Genomic DNA, 25277 nt, shown 5'->3' on the forward strand with positions numbered 1-25277 from the left:
GTCTGTTCGATCTTGTCGACAAACACCTATTCTTAACGACTTGTCTTGAGCATATTTTGGAGATCATTCAGAGGTGCGAGCAGAATAGTGCTGCTGATAAGAAACTATTTATTGACATGCTGACGTGGTACATACAATTTAGACAGACTTTTCTCAACATAATTCCTCTTTTGTTTAAAGTAGTAAAGAGGGTGAAGCCCACACAAAAGAAGTAATCTCTCGCCTCATTTGACGCAAAGGGGGAGATTGTTGGGTCTGTTAGATTGTGTCATGGGCTCGGTCCTTAGCCCAGTTTGAATGCCGTTATTGGGCTTGTCCAACCGTGCATATTTTTGTACTAGGGTTTAGTATATAAGTTGCATGCATGCAGACTTAGGAGTTACGCTTTTCATTGTTTATTTTATTTTACTGTTTTGTAAACCCTAGCTCGCCTCTACAGCGGAAGTTCTTCATCGAGCTCTGCTGAGGCGTGACTCTGTTTTAAATCATAAGCATACATTTGATTCAGATATGTGTTGATTCTCATATTGTCTTGAATTGTTTGATTTCTTTAATCGTACTTGTGAAAGATCTAATCGATCTAAGAGTTTTTAAACTCATCACTACCCTAGACAGTTAGTTGTGAATTCAATGCAACTAACAATGAAGCAGAGAATGAAGCACTGGTCATGGGGATACAACTGGCCAAGGGTCTTGAGATCAAGAATCTTCAGGTATACGTAGATTCGTTATTAATAACTAACCACATTGATGGATTATATGTAGTTAAAGGCGAAAGACTAGCACTATACCTTCAAATTCTTTAAAAATTAGCCTCCAAATTTTAAATGGAAAAATCTAAAAATTCTTTTTTAAATATTATTTTCGGAACTTGAATTAACTAAAAAAAAAAAAGTAAAAAAAAAATCCTGTGTTTTTTTTGAAAAAAATACGTGAAATATTCTAATAGAATATTATACTGTACATATTCTAAAAAATAATTTTAAAATGCAAAATAAATGGAAAAATCCAAAAATTCTTTTTTTAAATATTATTTTTGGAACTTGAATTAACTAAAAAAAATTAAAAAAAATAAAAAAATAAAAAAATAATAAAAAATACATCTCACGGTCTCACAAAATATAGGTGGTCTCAAATGAATCTAACCCTATATATATATATATATATATATATATATATATATATATATATATATATATATATATATATATATATATATATATATATATATATATATATATATATATCCAACCATATGTTACTTAATTTAAATATGGCATACATGTGCACTAAACCTAATTGTCCGAATGTTTTCGCTTTTTCATTAAAGCCTAATTAGAGGGAAGCTTGGGTTGCAAAAACTAAAGAATATAGAGGTGATGAGAGGGGTTGGGATAGAGAAAGAAATAAACGTTTTAACTTTCTCAATGCCAAAGATTACTACCCATAATAAGAAAATAAAATAAACGAGTTTAATGCTTTATCATTTTTAAAATGCAAACTCATTACAAAAGTACATTTGCTAACTGATGATAATTGATACCATTGCTTTTGTATGAATTAGTTCAACCTAGCACATCTAGGGATGAAAACATACCGAACGAACACGAACGGAGACTTGTTTATGTTCGTCCGTTTAAGTTAGCTAAACAAATGAACGAACACGAACGAATAAACGAACAAACTTTTTTGTTCATGCTCATTCGTTTAACAATTTACGTTGTTAATATTCGTTCGTTTATATTCGTGAACATGCTAAACAAACATAAACAAATGAACAAAAATGAACAAAGATAAACAAACCCAATTGAACATATATCAACATGTTATATAGTAATGTAATCGAATACAATTAATTATATATGAACATAAAATAAACTTGTATGAACGAACATAAATAGACGTTCATGAATATAACTAAATGAATGAGACCACCGTTCTTTTAACTAAACAAACGAGAATTTGTGTTCACGTTCATTTATTTATTAAATAAGCGAATATAAATGAACTTCTCGTTTAACTGTTCACGAACATTCGAATGTTCAGTTCGTTTACAGCCTTACGCACATCTTAAAACCTTATGGTTTATAAGTTTTGTAACATTTGTGCGCAACTAAAAATGTTTTGAATGTTTTGAACTTAAGATTTGGAGTTTATTGAGCTACTTGCAAATAATGTTTACTCATTTACTCTTTATGTCAAACATTTACGATGATCACTTGCATGAATACCATTAGTCCTTTTATAAAAAATTTACGATGACCTTCGAATGTTGTTCAACGGTAAAACTACATAATACAAACGAGAACGATCTTTTTAATGCAGGGAGCATTTTTATCCCGCTCACAAGTCGTAGTATGAAATTCATAGTGAGAATAATCATTTTATTCTACAAGATGAAAATTGGGTTAGAGGATAACGTATGAGCCGAAGATATTTTTTTAATTTTAGTGAAAAACTTTTATTTTTATTGGTTTTTTCTCGTGAAGACGATTTATCCTATTATTTTATTAGATAATGACATATAATATTGTACGATGATGTACGATATGCCTATCTTATAATAGTGCGTGTAATAAAGATACAATATTTTGGTCATTCAGTATGAGTGTTCAATTATTGATGATATGGAAGAAGTCAGCTTCTTTTATATATGTATGTTTGTAATCGTGTTAGAATGTTATTGTAGTTACTTTCATGTCATCTTTCACTTTGGATTCTTATAAAATGAAAGACTTTTAAAGAATTATTATTGTTCAATAATACACAGATTGAGCATCGCCAAATCTACATTGAGGTGTATGATCGAGTTCGTTGCCTCAATCAAAAATAACCTCAAAACCACTAGATAGCTAAGGTAAGTAAGGATCGAATCTACGAGGAGTTTGTGGTCAAACTTTATGCTATAGTAGTCAATGAAAAAGAACTAACACTACAAGAAAAATGCTAAATAGCTACGGAAAGTTACTATGGAATCAAAATTCGTTGCTATTTTACTACCGAATATGCTACGGAACGACTTGTCGTAGCTATTTTGCTACATAAATGGTTACGGAATTGCATTACGTAGCTAAATCTTAAATAGCTACGTAAAGTTGTTACAGAATTTAAATTCATAGCTACTTTAATACGGAATATGTTACAAAATGGTTGGTTGTAACTAATTTGCTACGGAAATGGCTACGTAATTTTCATTCCGTAGCTAAATCTTGAATAGTTGCTACAGAATTAAAATCCGTAGCTAGTTTACTACAAATAATGCTACAAGTTTTTTGGTTGTAGCTAGTTCTCTATGATGTATGTAGCTAGTTGGCTACATAAATGGCTACAAAATAAAAATCCGTAGCATGTTAGCTATGGAATTAGGATCCGTAGCTATTTTGCTAGGAAATTTGCTACAAAATAAAATTTTGTAGCTAATCTATTATGGAATCTGTTACAAAAAAAGGTGAATTTGCAAAATAGCTACGAAATCAAAATCCATAGGTATTTGGCTACGGAAAATTTCGTAGTGAAATAGTTACGGAATATGTTTCCGTAGCAAAATATAGAAGATTTTTGAAAAGATATATTAAAAATGCACAATTATTTTTGAAAACTCAACAACAAAAATAAAATATTATTTTTAATTGTTTTGAAATTTTAATTATAATATGATTTTTACATTATAAATATTTTAGCTTCAATTTTTAGATTTTGATGACATACATTTGCTAATTTTCTTATAATAATATTATTCCGACTTTGAAAATTATTACCTCTAAATCAAAATTTATTTATCCTCTATTGTACTAGCTGTTCTAAAAAAAAGAATTAAAATGTTTTATTTTAACTTTTTAGTTAAAAAAAATGGTCAAGTAATTGCCGCATAAAGTTTTTTTCAATAATGTTTGAGTTTGTTTCAATAATGATTCATTAGGGGCAAATTAGTAAATTCAATAACCCCAATTTACTTCCTCACAAATTAAGGGTATTTTTGTTGAGTTCAAATCCATCGCCGGACAATAGTCAAGATCGGATCTCTTCCTCTCTCTCTCTCTCTCAACCTGCTGCCGCTATCGACCGTTGCTTAGCCACGTCGTCGCTGCTCACAACATTCCGATTTCAAGTATTGCCCCAAGCCCTAAACGATTTCATTGGTATTACTTGTATCACTATTCTGTTCTTTCATCCTAATTAGGAAGAAAATTCCATAGCTAAAGCACTATTCTGTTTAGAAACGAAGTCTCCATGATTGACTGCTCTGTTAATTTATACACGCAATAAACAAAGAAGGAATATTTTTATGTTAATTTATAGAAAGCAGAATCATTTTGTCAATGTGATAAAACCATGCCCCCAAGGCTAGTTCGGCTCCCACATTAATCATTTTGAAGTCCATACTTATCAAAATACAAGTTTGACAAGTGTTTATTATGCTGTTAGTAGATATAGCATAACATTCAGTTTTAATTTTCTTTAATAAAAAATGTGGATTAAAGTACTGAAAGAATGATATGTACAACAAAAATCCTCAATAGACACAAATTTGGTAAAAGATATAGATTAAAATCACCAAATTTGTGGACTTACTTTAAAATTCTCCATGAAAAGTAAAATCGTGGATGGCATACTCTGGGCTAAATTTGGTAATAGACACAAATTTATAGCCTACTTTATTATTCTTACTTTTCAAAACATAAAAGTCTTGCTGCAATAAAAGGCTTTATAATTGAAGCCAACATCATGGGATGAATTTAGGAGTGAACAATTAAATTCATCGTCATTGAAACGACAATTAATTATTATTATTGTTATTTTTTCGTATTGTAGATTCTTGCAACTACTTTACCCTTGTGAAACATATAGTTATTTTAAGAAGATTCAATGGTGTTATTATTGATATCTTTCTTGCTTTTACGTGGTTTTTGCTTGGATATGACTAATGACATATATTTGTAATCTTTATGTTTTTAAATATTTGTTTATAGTACAAATGATGATCAAATGAAGTTGTCTGTAATAGCTAATCTCTTAAGGGCAGCAACAAGTAACTTTTATAGATATTCTATATTTGTGTGCATATATAATAAAATGAGCAATAGAAATAGAAATTAGATGTATGAACGACTTGATGATCGTGGTCATGTCTCTCATGTTTTCATTAATGGTGTGAAAACATTCATCGAGTTTGCTTCTACTAAGCAAAGTTATATGGATGGAGATAAAATTAAATGCCCATGCACAAAATGCAATAACAAAGCATATAAAGCAGTTGATGAGGCAAAATATCACTTATACAAGTTTGGTTTTATTCCAAATTATGGGTTTTGGGATAAACATGGAGAAACATCATTGGATAATATTTCCTTAGGGATGAATGATACATACACGAGTTTAAATGAACACCATGATCCTACTTATAGAGAAATGGTTATGGATGCAGCGGGTCCTGATTTCATGACTAGAACTCTTGATGAAGATCCAAATCCAAAAGATAAGAAGTTTTTTGATATGCTAGAGGCAGCCGATAGAGAGTTGTGGCCTGGTTGTAAAAAGGCGACACAACTATCTGTTGTAGCTCGACTATTGAATATCAAATCAGAATATCGCATCCCTGAGTTATGTTTTGATGCCATTTGTCAATTGATAAAAGATGGGTTACCAGAGGAGAATAACATGGTTGATAGTTTATACGAGAGCAAAAAGTTAATACAAGCATTGGGTTTACCTGTGGAATTGATTGACTGCTGCAGGTCTGGATGTATGATATATTGGAGGGGTGACAAAGATCTTGATCGGTGCAAATTTTGCAATGCACAGAGGTACAAAAAGTCTAGAAATTCGTCCACACGTTCGCGTATACCTTTCAAGAGGATGCATTATTTCCCCTTGACTCCAAGGTTGAAGAGACTATACGCTTCACAAACAATAGCCGCTTCCATGCGATGGCATGCAGATAATCATGGCCACCATGTCGGTGTAATGTGTCATCCATCTGATTCTAAAGCATGGAAGCAGTTTGATATTAACCATCCTTCATTTGCAGCCGAAAAACGTAATGTTAGATTAGGCCTATGTACAGATGGGTTTCAACCCCATGGTGCTTCAGGAAAACAATATTCATCTTGGCCTGTCATTATAACACCTTATAATTTGCCACCGTTTATGTGTATGAAAGAGCCTTACATGTTTTTGACTGCAATTGTTCCCGGACTTACAAACCCTAAGAAAAAACTAGATGTCTTCCTTCAACCAGTTATTGCAGAACTCAAACAATTATGGGAAGAAGGTGTTTTAACTTATGATGTTTCTTTGAAACAAAATTTTCAATTAAGAGCTGCATTGATGTGGACAATTAGCGATTTTCCGACGTATGGAATGTTATCAGGATGGGCAACCGCAGGGAAGCTAGCATGTCCATATTGTGGGAAACATACACAAGCTTTTAGGTTTGAAAATGGTAAGAAGATATCATGGTTTGATTGTCATAGAAGATTCCTCACCATTGATCATCCATATAGAAAAGATAAAAATAAGTTCAAAAAGAATCGTGTAGAGACAAAAGGTCCTCCTCCAAGTATGAATGGTGAAGAAACCATAAGGCAAATTGAAGAACTTGGTTTGTTAAAAGTGATTGAACTTAATGCCGACGTAGTAAATAAATCACGTGGCAAATGTGGTTGGAAAAAGAGAAGCATATTCTGGGATTTACCATATTGGAAAACAAACCTCATTAGACATAATTTTGATGTTATGCATATTGAGAAGAATTTTTTTGAGAATATGTTTTACACTATAATGGATGTTAAGAAGAAGACAAAGGACAACGCAAATGCAAGAGATGATCTGAAACTCTATTGTAAGAAGAGAAAAGGAGTTGATCAAAATCAAAGAGCATATTATGCATTAGAGAAGAGGCAAAAGAAAGTCGTATGTGAATAGGTAGAGAGTTTGAGTTTCCCCGATGGTTATGTTTCAAATTTGGGGAGGTGTGTAGATTTGAGTGCATGTAGACTGTTTAGAATGAAAAGTCATGATTGCCATGTTTTTATGCAAAGATTGTTGCCGATTGCATTCCGCGAGATGTTGCCAAAAAATGTGTGGGAAGCAGTTACCGAGATAAGTCTTTTCTTCAAAAGCTTAACTTCAACAGTAATTACAACAGAAGACATGAAAAGGATTGAAGCTAAGATCCCAGTAATTCTTTGTAAATTAGAGACCATCTTTGTCCCTAGTTTCTTTGACTCGATGGAGCATTTGCCGATACATTTGCCGTACGAAGCAATGATAGCCGGTCCCGTGCAATATCGATGGATGTATCCATTTGAGAGGTTTGTTTTGTAGATCACATTGTATTTCAAAATTGTAAGTTTTCACTCTTGGCTAATGTATCAAATGTTATACTTTAGATTTCTTCACCAGTTGAAAAAAGATGTGAAAAATAAAGCTAGAGTGGAAGGGTCGATTTGCAATGCATACTTAGTTCGTGAAGCATCAAACTTTTGCTCTCACTATTTTGAGCCTAGCCTTCATACACGTAACAGAAAGGTGCCTCGAAATGATGATGGGGGAGTTGAAGATGATGATGACAACGACAAATTAACTATATTTTCATATCCTGGCCGCCCATATGGGAAACTCAAAAGTAGAAGTCTGACTGATGAGGAATTCAATGCAGCACATTCTTACATATTGGTTAATGAAGAGAAGATGCAACCTTACGTTAGGTAGTATTATGAACAACATTTAAGTTGGTTTTTATTTAATCTCATAAGTTTACACAATTTAAATGGTAATGTACAGGAAGTATGAAGAGTCATTAAAAGACCTAAATCCGGATATAAGTGAAGATGATCTTGCTGTTGAAGTGGATGAAAACTTTGCTACATGGTTTCAAAACTATGTGAGTTTTTAAGTTGTTTTCTTTTCTTTTGAGAAACTTCTAATGTATTTCATTCTTTTTCATATAGGCACACCAAAATGAAATAAAGAACAAGTACATACATGATCTTTCTAGAAGACCATTGAGGACTGTGAAATTATATAATGTATACTTTGTAAATGGGTACAAGTTTCACACGGAATCACACGGTGCAAACAAATCAACAATGAATAGCGGAGTGTGTATAAGTAGCCCATTTGGTGATTACTATGGAAAGTTGTTGGAAATATTATAATACTTGCAGTTGTCACGAAAAATATTTAAACTAAGATTTAAATAAAAAAAACTAGAAACTTTATATTGAAAACTATTACCAATGAGAAAAACAATGTTACTTCAGGTTCAATGTCGGATGATTAAGACTTACGTGTTTATCTTCCCCTAAATTCCAATTTAATTACCTAGACATAATTAAGGTCAATTAACATGCAATAAATAACTTTGGGCACACAATATGTTATTCCTACTAATTGTCTTACTCCCTATGTCTAAATAGATTGGGAACAATGAGTGGCTTGGCAATATTGTGTCTTATGATTACCAATTACAATGTTTAGCATTTAAAATCACAAGTTTGGAATAGTATATGTTGATTCAACCAATCGTCTTAGTTCCTAAACTATATGAATTCGGCACGATTAGTGAATTGACAATAAACTATCTTAATTGTAAAATTAAACACATGAATAACACCCAACTTCAATTATCATTAATAGAAATCATAAATTTAAAAACATATAATAACCAAAGTTGATTGGAATAGAAGTAATAATCAAAACACATTCATCAAATCATCCTAAACATTCCCGAAAGTAACCTAGTTGGTTTAGCCTTCCATAGAATTCACAAAACACAAAACTTGAATAAAAACAATGTAATTCATATTAAAATTCATAAACCAACTTTAAATCATAAAACTAATAAAATCTAATGATCAATCAATCATTGAACGATGAAATCTTGGAGAAGAAGTAAACAAATCTGGAGTTTGATGAAGATCCACCGGTTGAACGAGTTCAATTGTTGAATGATGATGAACTTGGTGATTTGTAGCCTTGGATTCGGAAATTGATGATCAAAACCTCGTTTGGAGAATGTTTGGAAGTGTTTGGAACCCTCCAAAACTGGTGAAAATCGCAGGGGAGGAGTCCAAAGTCGATTAGGGTTAAATCTCCTTTAAATAGGTGCTGAAAAACTGATTTTCGGAGCTGTTTTCCGCGTCGGCGTCCTAGTAGGCATCTTAGACGTCATATAGGACGTCCAAGTGTCCTTCGGGGCATTTTACATGCCTTCTGCCATCCTTGATTTGCACTTGAAAATGGCCTAAAACCGATAGGCGTCCTAGGGGGGCGTCTTAGATGCGTTCTAGGACGTCTGTCATCTTTGTCACTCCTTTTTGGTGATGAAAACCGTAGAATCAGTAAAAACGCAAAACATGAAAATTGCAGGAATTTCTTTCTAGTTTCCAGAACTTCTTCATTCATGTCAATCGGAGCTCTAGATATTGAGATATGATCAAAACATTGAAGAGTGGTTAAATTTCTCAACACCATTTTTCTTCATTCCTTTAGCAATTCGTCTCCCACGCTTGTTAACTTCAGTTTGCTCAATTTTTTCTTGCGGGTTCCGCACACTTTTAGTATAATATATTGACCTGCATATGAATTCCAACAACTTATCAAAGTAGTGTCATTCTTCGACAATTATACATCAATTCAATAGATTTGTGACAATTTAACACATTCATAAAATAGACTTATCAAACCTCGCCAACTTTATTCCAAACTCGTCCCGAGATTGGCCTGAAATAATCAGTGTATTCTTACTTTCTTATCCTAAGAAAAACTCAATGGAATCACGAATTCCGTACATTTTATCACAATACTTTCAATAAGCACAATATATTGATTTTGGGGATTATTAGTTTCATATGCCGACCTTTAAACTCAAAACACATGTTATGCTTATTTTACTTTGTTGGTTGAAACCCTTAACTTTTTGAACCCTTTCCAATAATCAACCTCATGAGTAATCAGTTGAACTCATTGCCAAAGTCCCCATTTCAAGGTTCACTAACATAGTTAACGCGGTCGGTAACACTTAATGGACCAACCCATACACTCCCGCTATCGAGGGGTCACATATTGTTTCACACAATGTCTAAAACTTGAACTTTTCTTCACATTTATCTTGATTGTGGATTTTTCAAGTTCTTTGATGGCTTCATCGGATTTGATCATTTTTGTATTTGACTTGAGCTTGATTATATATACTTTGAAGTTCTTCAATATCTTTTGATGCTTTTTGGTTGTGTGAAAACAATAATAGTCCCCTACCAACCCCAAAGGCGCAGGAGTAAGTAAGACCAAGTACTCAGAGCGTGATGACACATATTGTTCGGTTGGGTCCTCAATTGAAAGATCGTGGGCTCGAGCCAAAAACCTTCATTTTTCAAACACTTGGGTATTTCACATAACAATTTTTTTTAAATAAATATAGATATTACCACACCAGCTGAGCAATCCACAAGATCAATATTAAATAAATATTGTGACTCAATGTACGAAACTCCTATCATTTTCCATTTTAATGAGTTGCATTCAAGATATAGAGATGCTACTAACTCATCAAATATTTCATGGAACCAACCCAAGAGAGAATAATAATAATAATAATAATAGGTTCAAGATGGCAGTACATTCATCCTAAGTTGATTCTCCAAAAAAAAAAAATCCTCAAAGTTAATGTAAAAGAAATTAAAAATATGGAGGACGACCCACTTGATGGTACTGCTAGTAGAGGTGGTTTTGATTTCCAAAAAACTTCACTTTTTTAAAAAAAAATCACTTTTTCTTCAATCCTCCATCTTTTTCTTGTGTACACCCCCTCCCCAACTTTAAGTATTGCATCGTCCTCGATGCATTAAAGATAAATTCCTAAAATAATAAAAAAACAACTACAAGCACACAAATCAAATAAAATAGAAAATAAACTACACTAACTAGCCCTCAATTTCGTCGGGGTCCACGATTGCACTTGGCACGTGCAACAAGCCTTTTAAACCCCTAGGTTAACCTTAGTGGGCGAGTGAAGTCTTGTGAGGGTTTGCAATGAACACACCCACAAAGTTTCAAAATTGCCAAGTTTAATGTCATTAGCGGGACGAGTTACCTTGAGTGATGTCTATGGAGGCTCATATATTCGGGGCTTTTTTGAAAGTCAACCATGAGGTTGCTCACCTTACTTTGAGGAACCTGATCATGTAGAAAACCTTTTTTGGCCTTGTGAAAATCAACTATTTTGCATTTAATCCTTCCACAATGATGCTTAAACCTTTTTTGAAGAGTCATGCATCTTTCCATCTAGTAAACTTCTTTAATCGATGCTTGATATCATGTAACGCTTTCATTTTTGATTTGTAGGCATGTGTTGCATCATGTTTTTTGTTCCACAACTTTCTTTCCATGTGTTGAATCCCACTATTATCCAATGATTTTGACCTGTTACATGAGAAAACTTTCTCCAAATCGAGGGTGGTGTCGGAGAGCATATTTGTTGTATGCTCATAGACATAATCATGAATAGTATTGATTACACAGTAATCACCACTGATTAGAGAATCATTAGTAGGTCCAAACACAAGACATCTCACCTTATGGTTTCCAAATAACATATCAATTGCACCTTCGTGACAACCAATCTGAGCATAGATGGTTGCTAATAAGGGGCGGTCAATGATTAAATTTGTTTGTTTGTATTTGGAATTTATTTTAGAATCCGTTAGAACAAAAAGTTGTGCTTCATGTTTTTTCAAAATTATTGTGTAGGGGATGGTATTAGCCTCCACAAACCCCTCCCCAACTTTGGACTCTTCCAACTCATGAAAATCTTCATTATACTTATCCAATTCAATTTCAACTTCTTTGATTTCAGAAATACTCTCAGTCTTCTGATCATTTAAAGATACATAATCCTCCACCACAAGCTCTAATTCAGGTTGTGTAAGTTTATGCACTTTGTTATCAAATAATTTATCACTACATGGAAAAGTTACCTCATTAACCAGCGTAGTGTTTGAAAGATTGTCTGAAGGTTGTTGATTGAGGTTCTTAGCTATATGTTCTAACTGTTTTTCAATAACTGAAATTGACTTGGAGTTGTCTTCTTCTTTGTTGAAGGTTTCAGTCAATATGTCCAACATTTGATCCAACTTTTTGCTAAATGAAGATTCATCTGATTCATGGTCCTCCAGAAAACAAGGTGATTCATGGTGTTGGCTTTGAGTTGAATCGTCAGTCCACCAACAATCATCATGATATGGATCATCACATGTATCATCATTATATGACTCATAGTAGAGATCATTATAACATTGATATTGGCTTGAATTTTCTCTCTCCCACCACATATCTTGATTCAATTCTTCCATTCACCACTGTGCCTACAAAAAAATAACAGTAAACAAGTGAAGATTCTAAACTAAAAATAAAACAAAAAAAATATAAAGACTACTTCAACACAATAATTCAAGTGCACAATCTCCCAGGCAACGGCGCCAAATTTTGATCGAGGTCGTTGTCTCAATAAAAAATAACCTCAAAACCACTAGATAGCTAGGGTAAGTAAGGGTCGAATCCACGAGGAGTTTGTGGTCAAACTTTGTGCTATAGTAGTCAATGAAAAAGAACTAATACTTGCAGTTGTCACAAAAAATATTTAAACTAAGATTTAAATAAAAAAAACTAGAAACTTTATATTGCAAACGATTACCAATGAGAAAAACAAGGTTACTTCAGGTTCAATGTCGGATCATTAAGACTCACGTGTTTATCTTCCCTTAAATTCCAATTTAATTACCTAGACATAATTAAGGTCAATTAACATGCAATAAATAACTTTGGGCACACAATATGTTATTCCTACTAATTGTCTTACTCCCTATGTCTAAATAGATTGGGAACAATGAGTGGCTTGGCAATATTGTGTCTTATGATTACCAATTACAATGTTTAGCATTTAAAATCACAAGTTTGGAATAGTATATGTTGATTCAACCAATCGTCTTAGTTCCTAAACTATATGAATTCGGCACGATTAGTGAATTGATAATAAACTATCTTAATTGTAAAATTAAACACATGAATAACACCCAACTTCAATTATCATTAATAGAAATCATAAATTTAAAAACATATAATAACCAAAGTTGATTGGAATAGAAGTAATAATCAAAACACATTCATCAAATCATCCTAAACATTCCCGAAAGTAACCTAGTTGGTTTAGCCTTCCATAGAATTCACAAAACACAAAACTTGAATAAAAACAATGTAATTCATATTAAAATTCATAAACCAACTTTAAATCATAAAACTAATAAAATGTAATGATCAATCAATCATTGAACAATGAAATCTTGGAGAAGAAGTAACCAAATCTAGAGTTTGATGAAGATCCACCGGTTGAACAAGTTCAATTGTTGAATGATGATGAACTTGGTGATTTGTAGCCTCGGATACGGATTGATGATCAAAACCGCATTTGGAGAATGTTTGGAAGTGTTTGGAACACTCGAAAACTGGTGAAAATCGCAGGGGAGGAGTCCAAAGTCGATTAGGGTTAAATCTTATTTAAATAGGTGCTGAAAAACTGATTTTCGGAGCTGTTTTCCGCGTCGGCATCCTAGTAGACGTCTTAGACGTCATATAGGACGTTTAGACGTCCTTTGGGGTGTTTTACATGCCTTCTGCCGTCCTTGATTTGCACTTGAAAATGGCCTAAAATGGGTAGGCGTCCTAGGGGGCGCCTTAAACGCGTTCTAGGATGTCCATCATCTTTGTCGCTCTTTTTTGGTGATGAAAACCGTAGAATCAGTAAAAATGCAAAAAATGAAAGTTGTAGGAAATTTTGTGTAGTTTCCAGAACTGTTTCACTCATGTCAATCGGAGCTCTAGATCTTGAGATATGATCAAAACATTGAAGAGTGGTCAAATTTCTCGGCACCATTTTCTTCATTGCTTTAGCAATTGGTCTCCCACGCTTGTTAACTTCAGTTTGCTCGTTTTTTCTTGCGGGTTCCGCACACTTTTAGTACAATATATTGACCTGCATATGAATTCCAACAACTTATCAAAGTAGTGTCATTCTTCGACAATTATACATCAATTCAACAGATTTGTGACAATTTAACACATTTATAAAATAGACTTATCAGTGCATGCAATAGTGGAACTCGGAAATTTTTTTTATGGTGCATCACATGTATCACCGCGGAAAATTTACACCACACCAAAAAATTTCCTAAAATTCCGCCCCTGTAAGTAATGTCATCTTTATTTTAAGAAAACAATCTCCATTTTACAATTAACATCTTGCAATTAAAAAAAAAACCAACAATTACATATTCCAAATGTCTTGCAAGTGATTTTTACATGTAGTTTTGTATCTAATCAATACTTGTGTGAATTCACTAAGTATTTTCTATGCATTAAGTTTTATTTGAATATGGTTTGTTTAGACATTGCATTTATTATATTTAAGAGACAAAACTGCAAAAACGGTTCCTATGGTTTTTTTTAAGAAAAAAGTGAAAACCATGATAAAATTAGATTGTTTGTACTTTTGAACTTGCTTCTATATGGAAAAGGTCTACCAACTTAACACCCATTAAATTATGACAAAGCTACAAAAATGGTCCCCGTGGTATGCATTTTTTTAGGGTTTTAGTTCAAACCCCAAGCTTTTTGGCTTTGTGGTCGTTTTGGCCATGTTTTCTCGTAAATTTGGTCCCTCGTAAAATTGAAATAACTGTAATGCCCTTCTAATATTTTTTTTATGTTTTTTCAATTTAATTTAAATAAAAAAGAAAATAATTAATTAGTTTGGCCCACATCTCTCTCTCTCTCTCTTTCTCTTTCTCTCTTTCGCTCTCTCTCTCTCTCTCTCTCACACACACACACACACACACACTCACACACACCTGATCGTTTTGTTCTTCAAATAAACCCACAACCCCATTGCCACCGAAAGTAATCTCAGCCTTTGCCACCGCTCATCCGCCATTATCTATCATAGCAAAAGCCTAAACTTCCCAAAATCAAGAACCAACACAAGCTTCTCATATCTAAACTTTTTTTGAACATATACTACAACAACAAGAAAAATTACAGTTACAAGAATCCTAATCCCCCCAAACTTTAAATAAAAATCAAGATGTAGGTTCAAAAACTCATAATCCTAAGAAAACTACGGGTTTGAGATTGGGGTTTGAATGTAATCATACGCATGAGGAAGAATTTGAATCACGGATAACCTGATAAAAACTCAGCTTTCGAAACCTAAAACTTGAAAAACCCTTCCTAATCGCCTCCACCGCCATCTCTCCCCTCCTCCCCTTCCCCAACGACTTCCCCATTAACGTCACCACTCCTTTCATTGTTTAACCTCTTTATCAATCAAATCTTCTCTGCCTTTTCCTGACTGGAAAAAGCCAAAATCATAAGAAAAAAAAACTACATCAAAACAGAGAGAAAGGAGAAGGGAGATATGGTAGTTGAAGTGAATGTTGGTAGGATTGTAGTTGGGTGACGGTTAAAGTTAAACTACACACCACCAACTTAGGCTTTTCTGCTTGCGTTTCTCAATGAACCCGATTTGGGGTTTTTTTACCTAACTCAAAACAAAGATAAAAAGAGAAGTCAGATGTGTGGTGGCCAACAATCTCTTAACATGAGGTGTAGATAATGGTGGATAAACTTCCAATTGCAGTTTTCAATTGCATTCCTGCTTCCTAATCTTCCTTGAGCAACAAACAATCAAGTAGTAGAGAGAAGAAACATTAGGCCCTCAATAATTTTGTGAAGAAGATGATGGACGCATGATATTTTTTGTGATGAACGAGATGTGTAGATGGTGGCTTTAAATTTTATGATCAGTGGTGTTGGTTTCATGTAGATGGAGATGGGTTTGTTATACGTATACTCTTCAATATGTGTTTGTGTGAGTTATGTGTAAGTTTAAGTGTGTGTGTGAGAGAGAGAGTATGTGGGCCCCTATTTTTATTATATATATATATATATATATATATATATACTTATAGGAAAAAAAGAAAAGTAAAAAATAAATATAATAAGGGCAATTTAGTCTTTTCAGTTTATTGAAGGACCAAAATCACAATCAAACTACCTCAAAAGGAACATCAATCCAAAAAAGTCGTGGTTTGGACTAAAACCCCAAAAAATTACATACCACAGGGACCATTTTTGCAATTTTGTCTTAAATTATTGATGTTACCTCCCTTACATGCCCCCTCCCACCTGAGGGCAAATCCTTTTTTTTTCATTTGATGGACCATTTTTACAAAGAATACAAATTATATATCCCTTTTAAATTCTTCCCCTCCACCGGTAACAACCTTCCCTAACGTCTCTATTCTTCTTCTTCTTCTTCTTGATCTCTTCCATAAACAATGGTGGTTTGTTTTTGTGGAAGATGTACCTGAGTATACAAAATTTATGCTATTTTCATTTGAAGTCACATCTCTAGTTTATAGCGTGCCATCATAAAAATATTATAAATTTAAAAGATAAAAACGACTGTGTTTTGGCTATAGGGATAATGAATGCGTGTTTAGTATCCTACTGACCATGTTTCTTAATTTTGAATGTTATTTAAAATCTGCTTTTACCTTTAAAAGCCCAGATTTTAAAGGGGCAATTGTTATGGGTGAAAATTCTGAAGTGTAATTATTGTCTATAGCGATTAGACATAACATGGAGATTATGACTAGTGTTTAGGAGTATTTAATGGATATTTAAATATTGGATTTCATGGATTCAAACACAAGTAATTCTGAGATGATAATATCTTTTATTCTGAAAAATGAGAGATCTTGAGTTCTTTGCCTACAAGTTGGTTGTGTATTAGTCTTACTCTAAAGTTATCTGTAAATGGTGGTCATAATGAGTAAGTCTATACATGATTTGGCGAGTAAAGAAAAGCTATGTAGTCAAAGTATATGTGTTCCTTTTACCATAGTAGGAAAAACGATATTGTATGCCCCTTGATGATTTGATGTTGGCATTCATGTGTTAAGCCAAGCTCGGACTAAATTTATTTGTTCAATTAGTAGTCTGATTTGATCATTAGAAATCGGAAATTGAATAACATAATGTCGAACTGTTAGGTTGATTCATAATCCATGACTCATTTCACAACGATATCTTGTAGAAACAAAGGATTAGTCGATCACTTATCCAATGGTTGATTTTTCATTAGACTAGAATTCGATAGATGTTGTGGAAGGCACATTATTGATCTTCGTTATCATTTCATCAAGGATCATGTGGAAGATGGAAATATTGAAGTGCATTTTGTGAAAACAACACATCAGTTAGCTGATATTTTCACAAAAAATTAGATGAAAAGTCTTTTGTAAGAATTTTGGAAGGACTTGGAATGATCGATGGAAATTCTGTTCCATGCGAAAAAGAAGATTGATGGGTAAAAAGGAATGGTTCATAGACATGTCATCAAATAAAAAGGAATGTCATTCAGTATTCAAAGGTTATTGTTCATTGTCAACTCTTCGAATCCTTCGAATTCGTATATTTGTCATTTTTTAATGAGCGTCTAAATTTCCTAAGTTTGCAACAACTACATTTCTATTTTTTTTTTCCGAAAAATCAAAAATTCCAAAAAGCTTTTTTTTTTTGTTTTTCAAAAATTCAAAAAACAACAAAAATATTTTGTTTCTTCTTTCTTTTTCGTTGATTATTGCAGATGTTCATGCTGAATTACCTGGTGTTGTGCTTGCAGTTCTACGGTCAGGTATTTTTCACACTTTGAACTAGTTAAGATGTCCCTAGAAGCATGCTGCAACATGTTGACCAAAGCCTCTAATTGACTCAATGTGTATGTTCGAAAGCCTTAATGAAAATTTTCATACGAAGATTTCTTCCCAATCAGGCTTGTATTTACGTTAGTCTTCTGAGCTACCTAATTCTTCTCACATGAGTTAAGAGTTTACTGTTTGATCCAAAAATAATAGAGTTACATGTTGATTCTTATACCAATCTTTTTCATCTCAAAATTCTTACACAATCACACACGAAGACATATGCCCAAGAGGTTTCTGATCAAACCAATCGAAACATAGATATATCACAAATCTGTGTTTATGATCAGACATCATGAGACCGTGATGAAAGTGAAACCCAAATCTCTCAACATTTAAGGAATTGATGGGGAACTATGTTCTAGGTTTTAACGAAACATTTGTTTCTGTATCCACATTCGAAAGTAAAAATCATATTCATTTCTTATGAGTGGTCTTGGTCAAACATTCGAAACCCACGATGTTTGTTACCCAACATGATCCAGTACACAATTTTTTTTAATATGATTTAAGTGTGAGTTTTATCCGAAATTCAATGTCAGTTAAAAGTTTTCCAAAGCAAACTTGTCACTGACTACACTGGTCAAACAAGTAATTTCTGTTACACTTACTCACCTTATGTTTAGGTTGATATGTAACGAAATTCATTAAGCCACCTCAAAAGCCTTTTAAAAGAAGCCCTTCGATACTTCTTTACAAGTATTTGATTGTAATTCACGAGAACATACACAAGCTGTTGATTATCTTTCTTGATGATTAACGAAGCAATCTTTGCCCGAGGTTTTAATTGCCTTCGTGTCAAATTGAATTTTTGACATCACTAAATACCAAAAAAAATTGTTATTGCTTCTTATCTATATTCTTTGAAACATTACAGACACAAAATCCTTGAGGCTCCGAGTAATACCAACTCAGGTGTAACAGCCCGGAATTTTTAGGTATTTATTATTGGGTTATTTTTGGAAATTGTGAGTGGACTCGGCGAGTTGGAGCCCAAACTCGCCGAGTAGGATCGCGGTTTTGGGCACGGGTTCGCGTCCGGATTCGGCGAGTCCACGCTGTGTGGTGAAACCCTAATTTCCAGGGTTTGAGACCTATTTAAAGGGCCTTATGGCCGTCATTTGTGCTCACCCAACCCTTAGAGAGAAACCCTTGAGTGCTTGAACGTTTTGAGAGAGAAAGGAAGCATTTCTTGACCTTGTGTGTGCATTTAGCAAAGGAGGAGATTCTAAGCAAGAGGAAGCAAAGGAGGTTGCTATACTGTGGATTTGAAGCTTATATCATCGATCTAGAGGTATGATTTCGGCTCATCTTCTGTTTTGTGAAGTATAATGGGATTTAGGGTTTCTTATGGTCATTATTGGGTTGATTTGATGCCAATTAGTTCCCTTCTTGTGTTGAGGCTCTGGATCTGGATCCATAGAGGTCCAAAGAGCCTCACTCATCAAGCTTTATGTATAGCAATGGAGTTTATGACCTTGAGTTGTAGTAGATGGGTCAAAAGCATCATATATGGTCATATAGATATTGTATGTGCATCAAGATAGTGACTTTACGTGCTAAATAAGCTTGGAAGGACTGGATCTATGGATTAATGGATTGGATCTGACTTTATGAGCAAGTTTGAGTCATTGCATGGCACGGACTCGCCGAGTCCAAAGAACAGACTCGGCGAGTAGTATGAATATTGCCCCGATCACACAACGTGTGGTCTTGCCGAGTTGGAGAGGGTTGACTCAGTGAGTCAGGAGAGAATCAGAGTGGACAGGTGGACTGAATCAAGCTGGACTCGCTGAGTTGTTCTTGAGACTCGGCGAGTTGAGTCGTGGTGGCCCCACAACTCATGCCAGGTGGAACTCGTCGAGTTAGGAGAATACTCGACGTGTCAAGGGAGGATTCCAGGGAAGTCAGTGTATACGCTCAGACTCGCCGAGTCGCTATAGTGCACTAGCCGAGTCCGGTCAAAGTTGACCGTTGACCGTTGACCAGCGTTGACCTAAGTTAACTTGTTAAAGGGTAGTAACCTTAGTTGGGAAAGTGTTAATTAGAGATGTATTGTGCTATAGGAGGACTATAGCTTAGGAGATCGAGAACTAGTGATTTCAGGACTTACGAATTACCGAGACACGTGAGGTGAGTCTTCTCACTATACTCTACCTTGAGTAGGTAACCAGAGTTATGTGATAGAGTATTTGTATGCTATGTATGTTATGTGTTGTACTGCATTATTTCTATGTGATTTATGCTGTGCATGTTTACAGAGTTAGAACCTGAGGGTTTACAGAGTTTGGGTGCACGGACCCACAGAGTTATAGCCTCGAGTGGCTAATATGTGTTATATGTGGTATTTTGGGGAACTCACTAAGCTTTGTGCTTACAGTGTTTGATGTTATTTGTTTCAGGTACTTTAGATGATCGCGGGAAGGCGCCGGCTTGATCAGTACACACGCATGGGAGTTATGATTTGAGATCTTGGGATTTTGTATTTTCTTGAATTGGATAATTAAATGTGGTTGTTTTCTGAATATTAAATGAATTATGTTTTATAAAAATTTGAAAATTTTGTTTTGAAATTTACGGTGTTACATCAGGATGATGATTTCAAAACTCTGGAAAATGACTTTACTTTGAAACCCTAAAGTAAAGGAGCCTTACTTCCATACGAAGTGTTCCAACGGTTAATATTCCATTGGGGCAAGCAAACCAGCCTGTTTAAGGGGACGTTTTGTATTATGTTCGGGTTTTGAGGAGACGTGACTGTTACTTTATCACACATGGTTACTTTATCATCATCATGACATAGTTTTCTCATTGACACATCAAATTTTATTAAATGCACATCCTGCTTTTATTTCAAAATCAAGGGTTACATATAAAAGGGGATTCAAGGGTTCATTATCAGTTTACGCTTTCAAACTTAATAATTCCCAAATACTCTCTAATAAACATCAAGCTTTCAAACCCTAACAATGGAGACTGCTGCTAATCCTGATGCAAATCTTTCTCACACCACTGATGATGTTATTTCATTGCCGATTATGAAGATTCAGGGTACGAATTATCAAGTGGAGGCAAATGTTTCTCAATACACTACAGAACTCAAGATGCTAATCGTTGCTTTGAAGAGTTCTATTTTATCAAAAGCTATGTTCAAATCATTTTTTGTTCCTCTTTCATGGCTCTCTCAAGCTGGATCAACTTTGGATGCAGTTACTTTCAATTTGGTGGCTGATAAAAAGGTCAGATGTTCCAAGAAGGTTTTCTATCAGATTCTCGACATCTCTAATTCCCCACCATATATCAATTTTACCTTTCCTCAAATTGTACATATTTTTAATGAAATGGGTCATCAACCTCAACTGTCAAAGGTAAGTGACTTCAAGAAGTATGGTCTTCCTAGTGTTTGGAATTTCTTGTTTTGTATTTTCTTGAGATGTTTGACTGGAAGAACAGTTGGTTTGGACAAGGGGAGAATGGAGGTTTATGCCATGGTAGCAGGGCTTTATTATGATCTTCAAGTGGATTACTCTACTCAATTATGGAAAGAATTTTTGAAGAGTATTGAAAACATGAATACTTTTCATGGCATTTCGTGTGCGAGATACTAGAGCTTGATCTTGTAGTATTTCTATGAGAAGGAGGGGATTATGCTCCCTAATGATGAAGAAAAAGATGCTTTTCTTGTTTACAGTTGTCCGAAGGTTGCAACTGATGATGTTGATGAGTTTCCTGTTGTAGCTCGTATTCCAGATGCAATACTCAAACGAGTCGATCCTACGAACACAGTCTTAGTTACTTATTTACAAACGATTGATACAACTGTTGAGACTAGAATTCTATTGGAAAGAGAAGAGACAAAGTCAAAACGTACAAAGAAGACTGATGCTGGTTCTTCTGAGAAACAAATCAAGGAGTCTAAATCTACGAAGGTTCCAAAGAAGTTACCAGTTACTAAAGAGAACCAAATTTACACGAAGTTTCAGTTGCTGATACACCCTTAACTCAAAAAGAAATTATTCCTTCGAAGACCAGTGTTTTTAGAATAATCAAAATAAAATCAATGCACAAGAGCCGATCTCCACTCATGAATGTTGTCCGAAAGCTACAAGTTACTCATCAAGGACTTCTATTTTGTGAAATTCCAGCGCCTGCTTCACCATCATCAAAGAAACGAAGGGCTGCTGATATGGCTAAACACATTTCCAAGAAGAAGAAGAAGAAAATCAAGATGATCATCTCTTCTGAGTCTACAGCTGGAGAAGATGAAACAATTCCAGAAACTCCTGAAGCCAATCTTAACAAAGATACTTCTACTCCTGCACAGAAAACTGTTATACCACTCAAAGATTCGGTTGCCAAGTCATTATATGAGGAGGCCCGAATTTCTAACATTCTTGTAAACATATCTAATACGGATGCAAATGTCATCATGGGTGAGGATGATTCAAAGAATGAAAACCAAGGTAAACCTTCGATTGTTACCTTAGAAACCTTTTTATCTTTTCCTCCACAAATCACACCTGTCATACCTACTACTTCCACCAATGATTCTCCTACTTTCGAAAACATTATCAAACAACCAATTACTTCTCTTTTTTCTTCACAATCCAATGATCCACTCACAACCACTTCACCAATTCAAGAGTCTATTTTTATGGAAACTAAACATGAATCGGAAGGTTTTGGAGGAACTTTTGAGAACTTGGAATTTGATGAAGAAGAACCTGATTTCCCCGATCACATGCTTATGACAATGAAGCAGTTTAAGATCTTAAATACAAAGCTGAATTCAATTCTTCAATCACAAGAAGATCTTGGGGGAGGCAATTCTGTGACGAGTTTAGAAGTTGATGGTTTGTTAAAACTACTAGAAGGAAGGATCACCTCAAAAGTTAAGAGCATGATTAAAGACTCTGAGTCTCGTCTTTTGTAGAAAGTTGATATTTGTGATCAAAACAATGAGATGAGGGTGAATTCTCAGAAATGTACATTTGAAGGTGATTTGAATGAATTGAGAATGGTGACAAAGGAACGTCATGTATTGTTCGTTCAAGATGTTAAGAAGGTAGGAGAGGATGTTAATTTTAAACTTCAAGAGCTTCACCAAGACATGGAAAAAGAGATTTCAGTTGTTCGCATATAATTTGCATCTCTAAATCAGAAGGTGGACATAATTTGTGATGGTGTGACAAAGTTTGCTAAGTTGTATGAAAGTTTGAGTCCTCAAATAGCTCAACTTTCTACAACTGAAAACAAAAATTTTATGGAATTCCTCATACTGTTAAAGAAGCTCAAAGCCTTATCTTCAAAACCAGCTTCGTCTTCTCAACTATCTTCGGATGCTCTCTTCCAGAAATTTTCTCAATTCGAAGCACTTCTTCCCCAACAATTGACTCCTCTTTCCTATATATCCAGTCTTCTTCCAACAAAAAATACCCTACCTGTTTTTACAGGGGTGCAAGGGGGAGAAAGAAAGGGTGAAGTTTCTAAGGTTGGAGGTGATGATGCGAAGGTGGTAGGAAAGGTATTTCCTTCGGAGATTACAACTACAAAACCAATTATAGCATCTGTTGGTTCAATTTCTTCGATAGTAGAAATGACTGTGCCAATTACAAGACCAATTTCGAAAGGAATTGTAGTTGGTAAATCTGCTGATATTGGTGGGAGTGATTCAAAGGTAAAAGAAGTAATAGAAGACTCAGCTTCGAAGGCAAGAGGAAAATCTATTTTGATAGAAAATTTAAAGGAAGAAAAGAAGGTTGAGGATGAGGTTGAACTGGAGAGGATGAAATTAGTACAGAGTATAATGACTCAAAGAGCAAGTGATCCTCTAGGCATGAACAAAGGTGATCCATCAAAGCATTACAAGTATGAAACAATTGAAGCCAAGGTTGCATTTAATCACATGTATTCATTCGAAAAGAAGCCAAAACGGAGTTATATTGGCACGCATACTGATGCAAGTCAATTGGACTTTCCAATCAATGAGATGATGTTCATTATGCCCCAGTTCAAAGCCGAAAGCAAATTCAAAGAGAAGGATGAAGGAATTTGTAACGCCCGTAGATCAGGCCTAGTCAATTTAGAGACGATAGGCGTCAAAAATGAATTTTTTGATGAAAGATTATTTAGAATGAATAATCTTAACTAAGTTGTAGTATATGTGACAAGGATTATGTACATATAAAGAACGCCGAAATCCGAGTTATAACGAAGAAGTTATGACCTATCGAAGTTTTGCGACAGAATCGGCACGACACAACGCGACGTAAAAAGTGAATTTACGTTAGAGAGATATTTAGCCTTAGACATCTAAATGAAAGTCATAGAATACGTTAAACCGTGAGCGTGCATAAAAAGAACGCCCAAATCTAACTTCGTATGAGGAAGTTATGATTTTTCAAAGTTTCGACTTAGCGGTATGCAACCCGGATACTCGATTTGAGACCGAGCGGTTTTTAGTCGAAACAATCTAAATGAGAATCAAAGATCTCATTAATTGTAGTAAAACTGTGACAATCGTCAATCTTGAGTCAAGTCGAGTCATCAAGTCAAACCGGTCAACTCGATTAAACCTTGTGTATTAGGGTTTGTGTTATGTTCATACTGTATAACTTGCTATATTAATGGGAAAACATCACTTGGGAAAAATCTTGTGTTAAAATTTCCTGAGCCTTAGTGCAAATCAATGAACTAAACTGATAAAACCATGTTGCATAATCATCGGGGGTGTGTAAGATCCTTAAATAGGCTTAACAGGGTTTACAAACCTTGCATTGCAAAGCCGGACACTCACATTTGTCACACACGAAACCTCTCTCAATCGTTTTCACTCTATCTCTTCTTATCAAGAATCTCTCCCAAATATCTCTTTGTATGAGAAATCTCTCCAAGAATGTTAAATCTCTCCCAAATCTCTCTAAGAATGTCAAATCTCTCCTAAATCTCTCTAAGAATGTCAAATCTCTCCCAACTATCTCTTCGTATGAGAAATCTCTCCAAGCATGTGAAATATCTCTCAAATATCTCTTTGTATGAAAGATCTTCAAGTGTGTGAAATCTCTCCCAAATCTCTCTAAGAATGTCAAATCTCTCCCAAATATCTCTTCGCATGAGAAATCTCTCCAAGCATGTGAAATATCTCTCAAATATCTCTTTGTATGAGAAATCTCTCCAAGAATGTTAAATCTCTCCCAAATCTCTCCAAGTATGTGAAATCTCTCCCAAATCTCTCTCAAAAGTTTCCCGTAACTTTTTAGAGTCATTCGGGTCATTCCAACCCTTAACCGGGTTAAAAACGGCTTAAAACGGGGTAAAAACGAGAAAAATGAACCTTAGGAACCGAAACCTCATTATAAGAAGAGAAGCCTCTTAGGACCTGAAGGTCCTCTTAGGGACCGAGAGCAAGAAGGGCCGAACCCGAGAGCAAGGAGGAACCGAACCCGAGCAAGGAAGAAC

The 25277-nt window shown here is 34.6% G+C and overlaps 1 protein-coding gene across 1 annotated transcript; it reads left to right on the forward strand.

Annotated features, from left to right (window-relative positions):
• The first annotated feature begins 4916 nt into the window (after nt 1–4916).
• Nucleotides 4917–8217, forward strand: LOC145041821 (uncharacterized). The gene is made up of 4 exons (XM_078990013.1): nt 4917–7313; nt 7392–7709; nt 7786–7885; nt 7953–8217. The coding sequence occupies exon 1, from the start codon at nt 5098–5100 to the stop codon at nt 6922–6924; it is 1827 nt and encodes a 608-aa protein (XP_078846139.1). The 5' UTR covers nt 4917–5097; the 3' UTR covers nt 6925–7313; nt 7392–7709; nt 7786–7885; nt 7953–8217.
• Nucleotides 8218–25277: the final 17060 nt, after the last annotated feature.

The sequence above is a fragment of the Lactuca saligna genome, chromosome 4 (assembly GCF_052625555.1).
Source record: "Lactuca saligna cultivar CGN05327 chromosome 4, ASM5262555v1, whole genome shotgun sequence".
Lineage (NCBI taxonomy): Eukaryota > Viridiplantae > Streptophyta > Magnoliopsida > Asterales > Asteraceae > Lactuca > Lactuca saligna.

What these genes read in the sequence shown, in the direction of transcription:
- LOC145041821 (XM_078990013.1), top strand. Translation starts at nt 5,098, where the DNA reads ATGTATGAACGACTTGATGATCGTGGTCATGTCTCTCATGTTTTCATT.